At 34.8% G+C, this 17172-nt stretch overlaps 1 protein-coding gene across 2 annotated transcripts in view; it reads left to right on the forward strand.

The window, feature by feature from the left end:
- Window positions 1-17172, forward strand: part of LOC129261161 (sushi, von Willebrand factor type A, EGF and pentraxin domain-containing protein 1-like) — a 41610-nt gene that overhangs the window by 22000 nt on the left and 2438 nt on the right. For both annotated transcript variants that reach the window (XM_054899220.2, XM_064099127.1), the window contains exons 19-28: window positions 513-783; window positions 980-1190; window positions 1744-1894; window positions 2679-2807; window positions 4131-4253; window positions 4864-4901; window positions 6091-6189; window positions 7330-7381; window positions 8206-8731; window positions 15856-16160. In XM_054899220.2, the coding sequence (XP_054755195.2) occupies window positions 513-783; window positions 980-1190; window positions 1744-1894; window positions 2679-2807; window positions 4131-4253; window positions 4864-4901; window positions 6091-6189; window positions 7330-7381; window positions 8206-8731; window positions 15856-16160 (1905 nt within the window). The remainder of the gene's footprint in view (window positions 1-512; window positions 784-979; window positions 1191-1743; window positions 1895-2678; window positions 2808-4130; window positions 4254-4863; window positions 4902-6090; window positions 6190-7329; window positions 7382-8205; window positions 8732-15855; window positions 16161-17172) is intronic.

The raw sequence follows: 17172 nt of genomic DNA on the forward strand, positions 1-17172 counted from the left end.
TCTCATTATTATTCTTCTTCATTTTTCTTCTCCTTTTCTCCTTCTTCTTCTTCTTCTTCTGCTTCCCCTTGTATTTCTCTCTTTTTCCTCCTTTTTTTAAATCGGGATATTTGATCTCTTGAGACGTTCGTAAAGATAAAACATAACTTGATTGCACGTTATGAGGAAGTGTAAGAATTATCAAAAAGATACTTTCTGATAAGGTTTTGAAACTTTCAAACGAAACTGCATTTACGACTGTGTTTCAAAAAGTTTGTTTCAATCAGGTGAATAGATCGTTTAAGGCTAAGACAAACGTATCAATGTCAAATCTAAATCTTGGATGATTTTTTTTCTGTTAATGAACTGAAGTGGTAACGATTTACCGTGGTATTACGTAGACAAGACTTTTCGAAGTTGCTATTTAACTAGCGTGTAATTAACTGAATATTATTATATCAGTAGAATATGTAGATGGTCATTTCATATGGAAACGTGTCCAAGTTTGCTTCTTTATTCCCATCTTACTTTAGAACTGCCGAAAGACTACGACCTGTCTTTCCCAGCCGCACGAACGGCTGACAGGGTTGCTTTAGAGGGAGTATTACCCGACCTCTATGAATTCACCCTAGCTTTCTGGATGAAGACTTCTGATCAAGATAACTTTGGAACTCCCATCTCATATGCGACCAGAGGGCCAAATGGCGCAAGCGACGTAGATAACACCATAACACTTTTAGACTACAATAGCTTTGTCTTCTTCGTGAATGGACAGTCGGCGTTTACGTACCAGCAGGCTAACAGGTGGGTACACAGAAACAGGGTTTTTTTAGGTCGGTCTCAACAATGCCTTTCACATAAAAGGGAATCATCATACAGGCAATATTAAAACCAAATTATAATAGAATGACCACTGAATTAGCTTTTTAAATCATTGATTACTCACGGCCCTCCGATCCTCACTACCCTAATCGTCGGATAACATCATACCCCCTTACAGCGACACCAACTGGCACTTTATCGCAGTAACTTGGACCAGTGAAACTGGGGCCTGGGCGTACTATCTGGACGGTTCGGAAGCAGCATCGGGAACGGGTCTATCTACTGGGACCTTCGTGAAAGGAAGAGGAATTTTTATTCTAGGCCAAGATCAAGACACCTACAACGGATCATACGTCGCCAAGGAAACATTCATTGGGAGTTTATCACAAGTGAGATTCGTTTCTTTACCTCATTGTCTAATGTTTAAATTATTTTCATGGTAATTGTGTCGTATAACATGAAACAGAACCTATTGTTGAAAGATATGTATAATTCCTTATGCTTGGAATGGCCCAATTGATATCGAACAAAGGATTTTCTGATAAGTATTCCTAGAGGAAGTTCCGTTGAATGTATACTTCGAGATTTAGGCTAGGACTCAGAGCTGGAACCATTCTGCTTAAAACAACTTTCTATTAAACAAAACAACAATTGTTGAAATAAATGCTATATGTAAGGGTATATAAATATCATTTGTAATTTTAAATGCCGTAGACAAATAGGGGGAAAACCTATTTCTTCTACAGTAGATTTGAGAATTCATTTACTCATTTGATTTGAGGTGAAGGGAAGAAAGTATACACAAAAATGAAAGAGTAATGGTTTGATGGAAATTGTCATTAAGAATAAGATGATAAAACACAATCATTCATTCGGAAAAAAAAATTATTTGACACAAAAAACTGTCAAATTCCTACAAAATTAAAACGTTCTTACATTTAGGTTAATATATGGGATTACGCGATGACTGGAGAGGAGGTTCGGTCGCTGAGAACCTGCTGCTCTCAGTCTGGTAACGCACTATCTTGGGCCCAGCTGTCGACTGGTTTACGAGGAGCTTTGCGAAGAAGTGAAAGGTCGGAGATCTGCAATGGTGAGAGTACTGAAAAAGATGGATTATGTTGATAATGATGATTGTAGAACAAATAACAATAAGCAAAATATTAATATTGATAACAGAAAATATAATAGCAATAATGACGATGATGATTATGATCATACAAAATGATAAGAATGATAAATAGTGGTGATAATAATAGTTCAATAATGATAAAAATAATGAATGAACATGATGGTAAATAGCAGTTGTAATCGTGATCATCATAATAACGATGATGATAATACAAACAATAATCATAATGATAATGTTATAATAATAAACAAGGCTGTTAATAATGATTTCTTTAAATCCTATTAAAAATAAACCATTAAAATGTCATACCAAAAAACACAGTTACATATCAGTCATTGCGGTGCGTTGAATTAAAAAAAAATACATATGACGCTCATGACACTTACTTTTGTTACGAATGTGATAGTTTAGGAGTTTGGCTATAATCCTGTATTGTTACCAATGAAACCTGGGGAGCGTTTTCTGAAAGGACTTGCCGGACATTTTGACCGTTATCATGGTAACAGTGCTTTTCATCCAATCAAAATCAAGGAAAGTTATCGGATCTGACAAATTGTCAGACAACTAATTTAGATATAACGCTCCCTGACTCTTTTTCATCACTTCCAAAAAAAAAGAAGAAGAAGAATGGTAATAAAACTGTTTTTGAAACGGGTATTGGAGTCTATGATGGCCTATAATTGAAAACCTAATGCTTCTGTCCATCACTTTGCCTATGTTCTTTCGTCATTTCTGTTTATCACAGTTGGATCATGTGGACATCGAGGTGATTGTCGTGGTCTGCAATGCCAACAAGGGGGAGAATGTACCATTCAAAATGGACATCCAATCTGTCAGTGCCCTGACGGTTTCACTGGACGACGTTGCCAATTTGGTGAGTGTCTTAATCCTCAACGTCATCATCACCATCGTCATCACCACCGTCATCACCCCATCATCATCATCATTGTCATCATCATCGTCGTCATTGTCATGCCATCATCGTTACCATAGTCATCGTCATCACCACTAGCATCACCATCATCATCATCCCCACCACAACATTCATCATCATCATTATGATCATCATCATTACCATCATCATAATCACCATCACTACCATGTACCATCATCATAGTCATCATAATCACCACCAGCATCATCATTACCATTATCATCACCCATCATCATCACCATCACTAGTATCACTATCAGCACCACCATCATCACCCCCATATTTGTTTGAAGGTAATCTTGATATGTTACCCCAAACTTCTTAATGGCGCTGAAAACCCCTTGCTCGTATTTTCTCTCTAATCAATAGCAACATCATGCGCTTTCCAACATTTGCAAATCTACTTGGATCGATTTTGACATCTTATACTTTTAAGGGAAGTTCCTTCACAATTTAGAAAAACTGAAAGCGAGCTTGGATGACTCTACACTGATGCAAACTGGTCATTCAGATGTACACTATTTCAAATCCCAATCATGCAATAATCTTACCATTGACGGATTGGACGGATTTTTTTTCATGAATCAATCTAAAATGGACTGTTCTTCTGTTATGCTGTTCTCTTATCTGCCATCTTTGTTTGTTTTTTATTCCAAAAATTATTTTGCTATTTTTTTGCAGTTCCATCATGAATAATTCCGATCAGAATATTTTGGGAATTGTATAGAAATAAATCTAAGTCAATTTTTGTGAGACATGAGAAACAAGAAATTACATTTCAAATAGCTTTTGTTTAGATTAGCTAAATGATTATACAGTCATTTTCTTGATTCGAGAAATAAATGAAGAATTTGGTTAATCAATGTTCTTCAACTTTAGAGATAGAGGAAGAATTTCATGATATACCTACTGATTTTCACTGACCATAGGCTACCAAAATCTTTATATTCGATCGCTGCAGAGCAAATAGTCACTGAAAATCACTATTTTCAATGGAATAATTTGTTAAACTTTTTTCAGCAGTCTGCAAAATAAGTTATTTTGGGTGATTAGGGGCATTAAGCGACGATTAGGGAATTCAATTATTAAGATCATGAAATATAACATCATTTTTTTATCAGTACCAGTACAATACCATATACCCTTATTTACATTTCCTTCCTCGTGTTATTTTTTTCTCTTTGTGTCACTTCTTCCCAATATCATGATGATTGTACAAACAAATTGCCCAATGAATACCTTTATTTTTTCCAAACAATACAGATATCAACGAGTGTTCGGTTAACAACGGAGGGTGTACTCATCAATGTCAGAACACCATTGGATCATTTGTTTGCTCTTGTCGTCAAGGTTACGCCCTTCAACCCGATCAAAAAACTTGTAACTGTAAGAAAACCAACATTTCTAAAATATTTCTCATCTTGAGGGTGTCTTATCAATCTTAAATTCGATCGAAGGTCCCCATATCTTCCCATTTATGAAATATATCATTTACATTATTGCGTAATTAATCTGTAGAATTATTTTGATTCATATGTCTTTAGAAGTATACAGAACATGTCACATGGTATTAGGTATACAATGTTCATGTCAAGAACTATGCTAGTTGTTTTGTTTAATTAAAAACCAGTTGAAGCTTTCCTTTTAATGGTTATCTCCTTCGAAGAATAATATAATTATGTTTGTCCACGAGTTCCTCAAAGACTATGATATTCAGTTTGTTACATTGACCTTTAAATTCCATTAGTATTTAACCATCTTTTGAATTTCATGTTGCATTTTTTTCTAAATTAGTCTGACAATAAATTTTGTACCAAAAGAACCCAGTTTTAGAGTTTCTTATTCTAATATTATTTAGTTTATTAGTCGTTGAATCACATTGTATGTAGCTAGATTCGATATTTACAGCATTGAATCTATAAAATCCACTTTAAGGGTATTTTGTGAAACTCCAAAGCTAAGTGCACCCTAACATTTCTTCTTTGGATTTTTTTAGCTGTAAACTTCTGCAAACACTATGGAAAATTTCATTCGGTAAGTAAAGATGAATTTATATTATGTTCAAAAGTTGATTATTCCAGTATATAAAAATCATCACAATTGTATTGTTACACAATGATGTTGGTCACTGGATCTATTGTTAATTAATAGGGAATGTTTGTAGGTAGGCATACTGTACTTCTTTTGCTCCTTGGGGACTTATTCGTGGACAGGTACGAATGTTTGAGGTGCCGTGGCCGAGTAGTCTAAGGCGCCTGACTATACATGGAAAGTCCGGGGTTCGATCCCAGGCCACGGCACCTATGCCCGTGAACAATCCATGCAATCAACAATGCTGCTTTATCCTGCATGCAAATAAATGAAATGCTATACCCATTCTTGTTAACTAGTTGTGCGCTTGTTTTTGTTTTGTTTTTTAAGGTATGAATATAATTAAGAGTAGCAATTGTGACCAGACAACCCGATACCAGCAATAAGATGAATAAGTCGACAGGGTAATTCTCTATAAATAGCCAAAATATTCATTTGGTTTTCAAAAGGCAAAAGGAGAAACTGACGAATTAGCTTATCAGGAAGAGTACTTTTTCTTCTTCAAACTGTCAAAATCTCAAGTAACGTACAGTTGATTAGAAAACAAGATACAGTACAAGAGTTTCTTTGACACTAGTTTTTGCGGACTGCTTGGAAGTATCACTAAGATTGAGTGAGCCCCGAACGGCAAACGTCGTTTTCTCCATGTTTTTGAAGCCCTCGCAGAATTTCTTCTGCATTCAATCAAGTACATGTACTTTTGTGGGTTATTTTATCAATGTTGACAAGTTAAATATCATCTTAAAGCTTAGGATGTACTATTTAGGGCGGTGATTGATCGTTGGTGTTGTGGTGGTTGGTCACAAATATATCTTTAATCATTCTTTTTGCTAGGCATATATCATCAGAATATTGCATGGGGTATGAAATCAAGTACAATCTACACGCTAAAAACTAAAGTTTTAAAGGAGTTAATAAGCTTTCCCAAATGTTCCATCTACCACTTTAAGATATTCGATCAAACAATTATTTTGCTTGATTTAGATATAACGTTTGGAAAAGGTTGTCACTACTCCAACATTTAAATTCCTGAATTAACATGTCAGTTTTAGCGTGGAGCAGATAGTTTATGTGGCTGTGTTGTGTTGTGTTGTCCTTAATTAATTCAATCTTTCTTTGCATTTCGTTTCAGGCTGAGGATACATGGGAAGAAGACTGTGCCCAATGTTCTTGCCAAAATGGAAGATCTGAATGTGTACCGAAACCATGTCCTAGACTACTCTGCCAAGAGGTTGGTACAACCCAGAAAAAAATGAACAGAAAAAAAGGGTCTCAATACAAAATGAAGGTCATTTGGTTACATTTCTGCTATTTAGCACACCTACGAGATTTCCAGGGGTGCTGCATATGGTGAATAACACGCAGTATCCCCCAGGTAAATCTTCAGCACCCCCGCTTCCCTGGGCCATGCTACAACTCGTGGATTCTTGAAAGATATTTTACTTACAGAGGTATCCCTTACACATTCCTCTTTGGTGAGACGAAAGACCAGTCATTTTGGAGTGAGAAAATTGCATCGTTTGAGAGTGGTATTATTTCTACCAACTTTAAAAGTGAAAGGGTCTAAAACGATGTTCAGTTCACTCCAGTAGGAGCTATAGTGCACTCTACAAGGATTTACAGTTCACTCCAAAGGAATCGGTCCCGTATAGTTTCACCCCAAGAGTCTGATGAAGGACTAGATTAGCTTTGAATTTAGAGAGCAAGAAAGAAAGTTAGAAATGTAATCTTAGATTGTCTCATAAGACTGTTCTTAAAGTGGCTTTCCCCCTTTAATAGAAAAATAAAATACAAAAATCAAACACGAAAATATCACATTTTACATAAACATGATTGAAATCAAACATGTTCACAACAGCTGTATGCATGTAAACTATCATCTAATTTCTTTTTTTTTTGTCTCTTTTGGCTCCATCCTAATGCCATTTATCGGCGGGAAAAGTACTGTCTTATTAAAAAATGGTCTAGCTTGGCTTGCCGATTCGCTAGGGATTAGGGGGTTGATTTGTTTTAAGTAAAACTTTCTCCTGCAATTGCACTTAATCTGTTTTGATTACGTCTACTCCACCTTCTCATCCGTTGTGTACGCATGATTTGTTTTATTTCTCAATAACTCTTTACTGCTTTATTGTGTGAGTATTTCAGTATTTGTAATAATGTTACCGTTTTTATCGATGTATTTGAGATATTGTTCATATTTTAACTTGTTTTTATGTTACATTTGTGTATTAATGTCTATTCCTTTACATAATAATTTCCTCCTGGAAAACTACTTTTTGAAATGGCTCATGGCCTAATTTTTAATACATCGCAATTAATGAATAAATAACAATATTAAACTTTCTTTAATTTGTTTGGTTTTTATCTGCAGATGGAAACAGAGGTCATTTTGCCTGGTGACTGCTGCCCCATCTGTATGCCAGGTAAGGCGAATAATAGTTCAAAGGCTAGCAACATATCCATTTTTCAACATTTCCACAGATTCATACTTGAAGCATAATAGCCGCATTTGACTCAGCAATTACATTTTAGAATCATTAGACATGTTAGAAGTATCAGTTTAGTATAGACAACACAGCATACTGGGCAGCATACTCTTTACTCTGTAATGCGCAGTTGAGTATAAGTCATAGTGATTGCGCAAAAATGAATGTACAAATTATTGTTGTTATTGAGTCACCTTAAAAATAATTATTGAATACTATTGTCATTAAAAGATTACGGTCTTGTTTTTTTTGCTAAGATGCAAGGCCTTTTCAAAGTAGTTAAATAAATTAGTTACCATCCCTCATGCCTGACGCTTTTCTAGATGTCAAATATTGCTTGTAGTCATTTATGTTTTATTTCTCAATAATGCTTTACTGTGTGAGTAGCGTCTTTGATATTGTTCCCTTTTCAGAGAGTAAAAACATTTGTTTGATATTGTTGCATAGGCCTGTTGCCGGTTTATATAATCCTCTTTTGTACAGTCGTATTTTGTGAATACAGTTGTTATCAAAAAGGAAAATAGAAGCTAGGATTAGATATAACAAGGAATTCAAAGCTTTTTTCAAAAATTCCTTTCTGACATACCATCTTAAATCTTTCTTGATTTCTACCAAAGCCAACACTCTTTAAAAAAATATGAGGAATATACTGTTGATGACAATGATTAGACAGAACATACTTGATATACAGTAACGGGAAAAACAAATTTGTAACCAAAGTTGTTTAATGGTTTTCTGCAATTTTATCACTTGTTTTGAAGAGATGAAAACATGTTCCATGAGCAACAGTGGCAACTACGAAACATTTGATAAATACGTATTTGACCAGCACGGGGAATGCCGATACTTACTCACCCGAGACTACAGCGGTACTTCTAATTTCGAAGTCCACGTAGAGCACCAATTCATCGACACCAATCAAACCCGGCTCGGCATAGCCGTTTTCGTGTACATCGACTGTGTCGAAGTCAAGATCACTGTCAGTGGCAGGGTGTTCGTCCAAGACGAAGTCGTCTCGCTACCGTATGCACACCGCAAGCCGGCGAACGTTCGCATTGCACAGGTCGGGGACGGAGATATCGAGGTTTTCTCAAATAAGGGATTGACCGTGACGTGGTCGCAGTCGGGCGGGGTCCGCCTGGATTTGACCGTAACGCACCGTTCCGGCGTCCAAGGATTGTGCGGGAATATGAATGGGAACAAGAAAGACGATAAGATGACGAGGCAAGGTATCTCAACATCCAAGAACAAGGAATTGCTCCACAGCTGGAAAGTCGAAGGATACAAGTAAGCTAGACTCTGTGCCCCTGTTGCACCCACAAATGTAATAACGCCCACAAATGTAATAACACTTTACCCACAAATGTAATAACGCCCACAAATGTAATAACACTTTACCCACAAATGTAATAATTTCACCCACAAATGTAATAATGCACTTTACCCACAAATGTAATAATTTTTGATCGCCCACAAATGTAATAATGACTTTACCCACAAGTGTAATAAATTTGAAGGGATTTTTGGCGAATCCGTTCTAAACTAAAATCCTATAGTATAGTAAATCCTTCATAAAGCACAAATGTGCAAAGTCTTTTTTCCAGACCCGGTTAATAAAACATTATAGTACAAGTCCAAAGTCTTTTTCCAGACCCGGTTGTTTCAAAATTATAATGTACGTCCAAAGTCTTTTTTCCAGACCCGGTTAATTAAAAAATTATAATGCAAGTCCAAAGTCTTTTTTCAGACCTGGTTGTTTAAAAAATTGTAATATAAATCCAAAGTCTTTTTCCAGACCCACTTGTTACAAAAATTATAATATAAGTCCAAAGTCTTTTTTTCAGACCCGGTTGTTTCAATAATTATAATTTAAGTCCAAAGTGTTTTTCCAGACCCGGTTGTTTAAAAAATTATAATATATGTCCAAAGTCTTTTTTTCCAGACCCGGTTGTTTCAAAAATAATAATATAAGTCCAAAGTCTTTTTTTCAGTCCCGGTTGTTTAAAAAATAAGTCCAAAGTCTTTTTTCCAGACCCGGTTGTTTCAAAAATTATAATATAAGTCCAAAGTCTTTTTTTCAGACCCAGTTGTTTAAAAAATCTTAATATAAGTCCAAACTAAGATACAATAATGATATTCCAGTGGGGAAAAAACTGAGAATCGAGCTTAGTCTTTTCTCCAGACCAGTTAATTAAAACTGGTGGAATTAATGTCTTTGTTGTTGTTTCAGCTTATATGGCATATATTGTGAATATATGCGCTAAGAGTAAATTGAGAATCAAGCGTAGTCTTTTCTCCAGACCTGGATAATCAAACAATTACAATATAAGTCCAAAGTCTTTTTTCCAGACCAGGTTGTTAAAAAAATTATAATATAAGTCCAAGTCTTTTTCCAGACCCGGTTGTTTTTAAAATGTTAATATAAGTCCAAAGTCTTTTTCCAGACCTGTTTATTTCAAAAATTTTAATATAAGTATTAAGTCCATACTAAGATACGATAATGATATTCCAGTGGAATAAAGATGAGAATCGAGCTTAGTCTTTCCTCCAGACCCAGTTAATTAAAACTAGTGGAATTAATGTCTTTGTTGTTGTTTCAACTTATACGGCGTATATTGTGAATATATGCGCTAAGGGTAAGTTGAGAATCAGGCGTACTCTTTCCTCCAGACCCGGCTATTCAAAAAATGAATTAAAAAACTTCAAATCTAAGACCAATTTTCCAAAGTTTCACCCAGTAAAAAAATATGTCTTTACCCCACACCCATTTTTTAAAAATAGTACTACGACCAGGGGCGGAAATCTCTCCCAAAAGGTAGGGGGACAAGGGTCTCGAAAATTTGACAAGCAAAAAAAAAAAGGTTATCACCCGAAAGTAAGGTCATCTCGTCCTAAAATACATGTTTTATTTCGATTTTGAATAATGAATTTCTTACCATCATAGAAGACCAGAAATAGTAGGGGGAACATTTGATAGTGTGTCCCCCTACTAATTTGAGTAGGGGGGACACGTCCCCCTGGGATTTCCGCCCATGACTACGACCCCTACAAAACACTGTAATAATGCATGGGTTAAGCAAACATCCTTTCTCCAGACTTGGTTATTATTTAAAAAAAATAAAATAGTTTGTACAAATATTCTAAATCGAATACCCAATAATAAAATTACTGTGGAATAACATGAAGACCGACTGTCGAAGATCGACTTTCCTCCAGACACAATTATTTCAAGAATAAAAAATCAATAAAACCAACAATCCTCCAAATTAAGACCATGCATGTAGAAAAGCACATGTTTAGAGCATTCTCTTTATTCCAGACCCAGTAATTTAAAAATGATTTTAACAATCTTAAAAACAAAAGACTTTGTCATATTCTTATTCTTGTGGAATAACACGAGTATTATGCTTAGTCTTTCGTCTAGACTCGGTTATTTAAAAGATAAAAAAATATTGAAAAAAAATCACAGCTAAGACCAATCTTCAAAATTAAAACCACTTAAAATGCTTGGACTTAGAGTGTTGTCTTTAACCATCACGCAGTTCTCTTAAAAAATACAAATTAAGCGAAAAATTAATCTTAAAACTTAGACCCCAGCATCTTCCAAACTATGAAACCCTTGTGATAACGCATACTTAATTTGACCAGACCAGTTTATTAAAAAAAGAACAAAAAAAAATTATCCCTCTTCCAGCCTAACATCCTGTAATAAATGATGTAATTAAACATTCACTTTTTCTTCCTGGCAAAGAAATTTATAATTAAAAAAAACATCAAAACTTAGAGTCCGGGGAGCATTTCATGAAAGGAGTTGTCTGACGTTTTATCCGACACTTACCATGGTAGCACTGCTTCTTAGCCAATCAACATCAAGGACAGTTGTCAGATCTGACAACTTGTCGGACATAAATGTTGATGAAATACTCCCCCAATCATCTTATTCATGTTGAACAGGCACAAGAATATGATTGTGTCTTAGTTATAAGGATTTCATTTATCTTATTTTTTGAAAATGACAAGGTCTGGAATAAAGAAAACTCTCTAAACTTTTATTTATTGAAGGTTCTTAGTTTGAAGGATAGTTGGTCCATAGATTCCGTTATTCTTTTTTAATGATTTTGGTTATTTTGAAATAATTGGGTCTGGAGGAAAGACTACGCTATATTTCCATGTTTTTCAACATAAAGAGGATCGTGGGTCTTTGTTTGCTTTTTTATTATTACTAATTTATTATTATTATTCATCATTTCTTATTTGAAAGATCTGGGTCTGGAGGAAAGACTACGCTATATTTCCATGTTATTTAACATAAATAGGATCGTGGGTCTTTGTTGGCTTTTTTATTATTACTAATTTATTATCATTATTATTATTCATTTGTTATTTGAAAGATCTGGGTCTTGAGGAAAGACTACGCTATACTTCCATGTTATTCAACATAAATAGGATCGTGGGTCTTTGTTTGATTTTTTATTATTACTAATTTATTATTATTATTATTATTCATTTGTTATTTGAAAGATCTGGGTCTTGAGGAAAAACTACGCTATATTTCCATGTTATTCAACATAAATAGGATCGTGGGTCTTTGCTTGCTTTTTTATTACTACTAATTTATTATTATTATTATTCATTTCTTATTTGAAAGATCTGGGTCTGGAGGAAAGACTACGCTATATTTCTATGTTATTGAACATTAATAAGAGAATTGGGGTCTTTGTTACTTTTCCACCAGTTTTAATAAACTGGGTCTGGAGAAAAGTCTAAGCTTGATTCTCATTTTTATTCCACTCGAATATCATTATCGTATCTTAGTTTTGACTTATATAATAACTTTTCAAACAACCGGGTCTGGAAAAAGACTTTGGACGTATATTATAATTTTTTTAACAACCGGGTCTGGATGAAAGACTTTGGACTTATATCAACATTTTTGAAATAACCGGGTCTGAAAAAAAGACTTTGGACATATATTGTAATTTTTTAATTAAACAGGTCTGGAAAAAAGACTTTGGATGTATATTATAATTCTTGAAACAATCGGGTCTGGAAAAAAGACTTAGGACTTATATTATAATTTTTGAATTAACCGGGTCTGGAAAAAAGACTTTGGACATATATTGTAATTTTTTAATTAACCGGGTCTGGGAAAAAGACTTTGGACTTGCATTATAATTTTTTTAACAACGGGGTCTGGAAAAAAAGACTTTGGACTTGCATTATAATTTTTTAATTAAACGGGTCTGGAATAAAGACTTTGGACGTATATTATAATTTTTTAATTAACCGGGTCTGGAAAAAAGACTTTGGACTGACATTATAAATTTTTGATTAACCGGGTCTGGAAAAAAGACTTCGGACGTATATTATAACTTTTGAATTAACCGGGTCTGGAAAAAAGACTTTGGACCTGCATTATAATTTTTCAAACAACCGGGTCTGGAAAAAGACTTTGGACGTATATTATAATTTTTTTAACAACCGGGTCTGGATGAAAGACTTTGGACTTATATCAAAATTTTTGAAATAACCGGGTCTGAAAAAAAGACTTTGGACATATATTGTAATTTTTGAATTAAACGGGTCTGGAAAAAAGACTTTGGATGTATATTATAATTCTTGAAACAATCGGGTCTGGAAAAAAGACTTAGGACTTATATTATAATTTTTGAATTAACCGGGTCTGGAAAAAAGACTTTGGACATATATTGTAATTTTTGAATTAACCGGGTCTGGGAAAAAGACTTTGGACTTGCATTATAATTTTTTAAACAACGGGGTCTGGAAAAAAAGACTTTGGACTTGCATTATAATTTTTTTATTAAACGGGTCTGGAATAAAGACTTTGGACGTATATTATAATTTTTTAATTAACCGGGTCTGGAAAAAAGACTTTGGACTTACATTATAAATTTTTGATTAACCGGGTCTGGAAAAAAGACTTCGGACGTATATTATAACTTTTGAATTAACCGGGTCTGGAAAAAATACTTTGGACCTGCATTATAATTTTTCAAACAACCGGGTCTGGAAAAAGACTTTGGACGTATATTATAATTTTTTTAACAACCGGGTCTGGATGAAAGACTTTGGACTTATATCAAAATTTTTGAAATAACCGGGTCTGAAAAAAAGACTTTGGACATATATTGTAATTTTTGAATTAAACGGGTCTGGAAAAAAGACTTTGGATGTATATTATAATTTTTGAATTAACCGGGTCTGGAAAAAAGACTTTGGACATATATTGTAATTTTTGAATTAACCGGGTCTGGAAAAAAGACTTTGGACATATATTGTAATTTTTGAATTAACCGGGTCTGGGAAAAAGACTTTGGACTTGCATTATAATTTTTTAAACAACGGGGTCTGGAAAAAAAGACTTTGGACTTGCATTATAATTTTTTTATTAAACGGGTCTGGAATAAAGACTTTGGACGTATATTATAATTTTTTAATTAACCGGGTCTGGAAAAAAGACTTTGGACTTACATTATAAATTTTTGATTAACCGGGTCTGGAAAAAAGACTTCGGACGTATATTATAACTTTTGAATTAACCGGGTCTGGAAAAAAGACTTTGGACCTGCATTATAATTTTTGAAACAACCGGGTCTGGAAAAAAGACTTTGGACTTATATTACAATTTTTGAAACAACTGGGTCTGAAAAAAAGACTTTGGACCTGCATTACAATTTTTGAATTAACCGGGTCTGGAGAAAAGACTTTGGACGTATATTATAATTTTGAAACAACCGGGTCTGGAAAAAGACCTTGGACTTGTACTATAATGTTTTATTAACCAGGTCTGGAAAAAAGACTTTGCACATTTGTGCTATATGAACGCATTACTATAGGATTTTAGTTTAGAACGGATTCGCCAAAAATCCCTTCAAATTTATTACATTTGTGGGTAAAGTCATTATTACATTTGTGGGCGATCAAAAATTATTACATTTGTGGGTAAAGTGCATTATTACATTTGTGGGTGAAATTATTACATTTGTGGGTAAAGTGTTATTACATTTGTGGGCGTTATTACATTTGTGGGTAAAGTGTTATTACATTTGTGGGCGTTATTACATTTGTGGGCGATTATTACATTTGTGGGTGTAACAGCCCCCCCCCCCCCCCCAAAAAAAAAAAAAAAAAAAAAAAAAAAACGGAATTCATATATATTCATTTTTTTCCTTTTCTTTCCTAAATTTCTTTTTTTTTTTTTTTTAAGAAGTGATAAGCCATATACCACTTCAAAAGTGAGCATATTCTAATAGTCCTCTCTATTATACTGGATGATGTACATAAGCAATTTGATCCTATATAACTCTTCCTCACCGCATTTTTGTCTCACCTGCATAGCAGAGTGAGACTATAGGCGCCGCTTTTCCGATGGCGACGGCGGCGGCGGCGTCAACACCAAATCTTAACCTGAGGTTAAGTTTTTGAAATGACAGCATAACTTAGAAAGTATATGGACCTAGTTCATGAAACTTGGCCATAAGGTTAATCAAGTATTACTGAACATCCTGCCTGAGTTTCATGTCACATGACCAAGGTCAAAGGTCATTTAGGGTCAATGAACTTAGACCATGTTGGGGGAATCAACATCAAAATCTTAACCTAAGGTTAAGTTTTTGAAATGTCATCATAACTTAGAAAATATATGGACCTAGTTCATGAAACTTATACATAAGGTTAATCAAATATCACTGAACATCCTGCATGAGTTTCACGTCACATGACCAAGGTCAAAGGTCATTTAGGGTCAATGAACTTTGGCCGAATTGGGGGTATCTGTTGAATTACCATCATAACTTTGAAAGTTTATGGATCTGATTCATGAAACTTGGACATAATAGTAATCAAGTATTACTAAATATCCTGTGCAAGTTTCAGGTCACATGATCAAGGTCAAAGGTCATTTAGGGTCAATGAACTTTGGCCAAATTGGGGTATTTGTTGAATTACAGCCATAAATTTGAAAGTGTGTTGGTCTAGTTCATAAAACTTGGACATAAGAGTAATCAAGTATCACTGAACATCCTGTGCAAGTTTCAGGTCACATGATCAAGGTCAAAGGTCATGTAAGTTCAAAGAACTTTGGCCACGTTGGGGGTATTTGTTGAATTGCCATCATATCTCTATAAGTGTATTGGTCTAGTTCATAAAACGTGGAAATAAGAGTAACCAAGTATCACTGAACATCTTGTGCGAGTTATAGTAGTTTTCAAAATCAGCACTGCTGCTATATTGAATCGCGTGATGCAGGTAAGACGGCCAGAGGCATTCCACTTGTTAATATTTAAAACATGTTGAAAGTGATTCGTGTGTGAGATCTTATCATCCAAAGTTCAATTTAAAAATGAATGAATAAACCATCATACAACTTTGATATTGCCACTTTAATGCAGGTACTGCAAGCAAAGAAATACTCGTCCTTTGACTTTCGGCTACCTGAAAATCGGAAGCTGTTCCTCGGTCAGCTACAAAGACTTTGGCCTTGCGTTTAAGAAATGCCGCGTTCTCCTCAAGAAAGCCTTCAAGGACTGCAACAAGATGGTGGATCCGAAGCCATACATCACTAATTGCATTGAGGATGCCTGCACGTGTGGCGTTCGTCAGCCGTGCCACTGCGAGGCTGTTTCATCTTACAATAACGAGTGCCATCGCCAGCTTGGTCAGGAGATTCAAGGCTGGAGAAAGTTATCCTATTGTGGTAATTCTGACTTCTTACCAACAAAATGGGTTTAACCCTATTCTAAAGTGGGATTTTTTTTTAAACCGCTTTTCTATGGAATGCTGGGATTGATAATGTTTTTGTCATATTCGTGGCATTTTAATGGCATTTTAACTGGTGCCCCTAATTTTTTTCAAGGAGTTGACCCATATTAAGTCACTCTTGCAGGGGCCGCGGAACGGTTTTCAAAGTGGGGGGCTGACCATGCAAAAAATCACTATCATATGGTAATTTTTACGTTTTTGTACACGGTTTGGGAAAAAAATGGGGGCTGAAGCCCCCCCCCCCCCCCGCTTCCGAGGCCCCTGTCTTGAAGTACCAAAGGAAAAACTATCAGGTTTTAACGGCATACACTTTGAAGGCAGTGTCTTCGAGATGCTAATTTCATTCCAATAGGATCAGCTTGACGATTCCAAGTCCAGTACTTCTCTATTTCATGTATACAGTATAGCAATAAATTCCAAAAATTTGACAATTGTGCTTTTCCGTTTGCATTTAAATTGCTTAATTTTATGTTGAAATTGGAAAATATAAGTAAAAAGAAAAGAATTTGCATCTATCATAATGATTTCGAACAATAAATAGGAAGGGATGACTTTTTTCTTAACTTTGTTTATTAATCCAGTATATCTTCCTTACAAGCTGAACGAACTGCCCACCTTTTTTATACTTTGTTTTATACTTTTCATATTCAGTTAAACCTTCGGTAGGCCCTATTTGTTATTAAAAGGAAATACAGAATATTTTTATTATCAAATTCCTAGACTTGTCTGGCTCCCCCCCCCCCCCCCCCCATCCCATCCAGTTCAGGTTTAAATGTAGGTTTTCTTTCTAACCTGATATTTCGATTTTATGGTATTTTGATGTATAAGTACTCTATTATATGTATATTTTTTGTTTTTATTATCTATAATGATCATCACAATATTGTGTATAAGTACTTTGTTGTTTTGGATTTACCTCATACAAGTCCCCCCCCCCCCCTCTTCTT

This window comes from Lytechinus pictus, chromosome 5, assembly GCF_037042905.1.
Source record: "Lytechinus pictus isolate F3 Inbred chromosome 5, Lp3.0, whole genome shotgun sequence".
Lineage (NCBI taxonomy): Eukaryota > Metazoa > Echinodermata > Echinoidea > Temnopleuroida > Toxopneustidae > Lytechinus > Lytechinus pictus.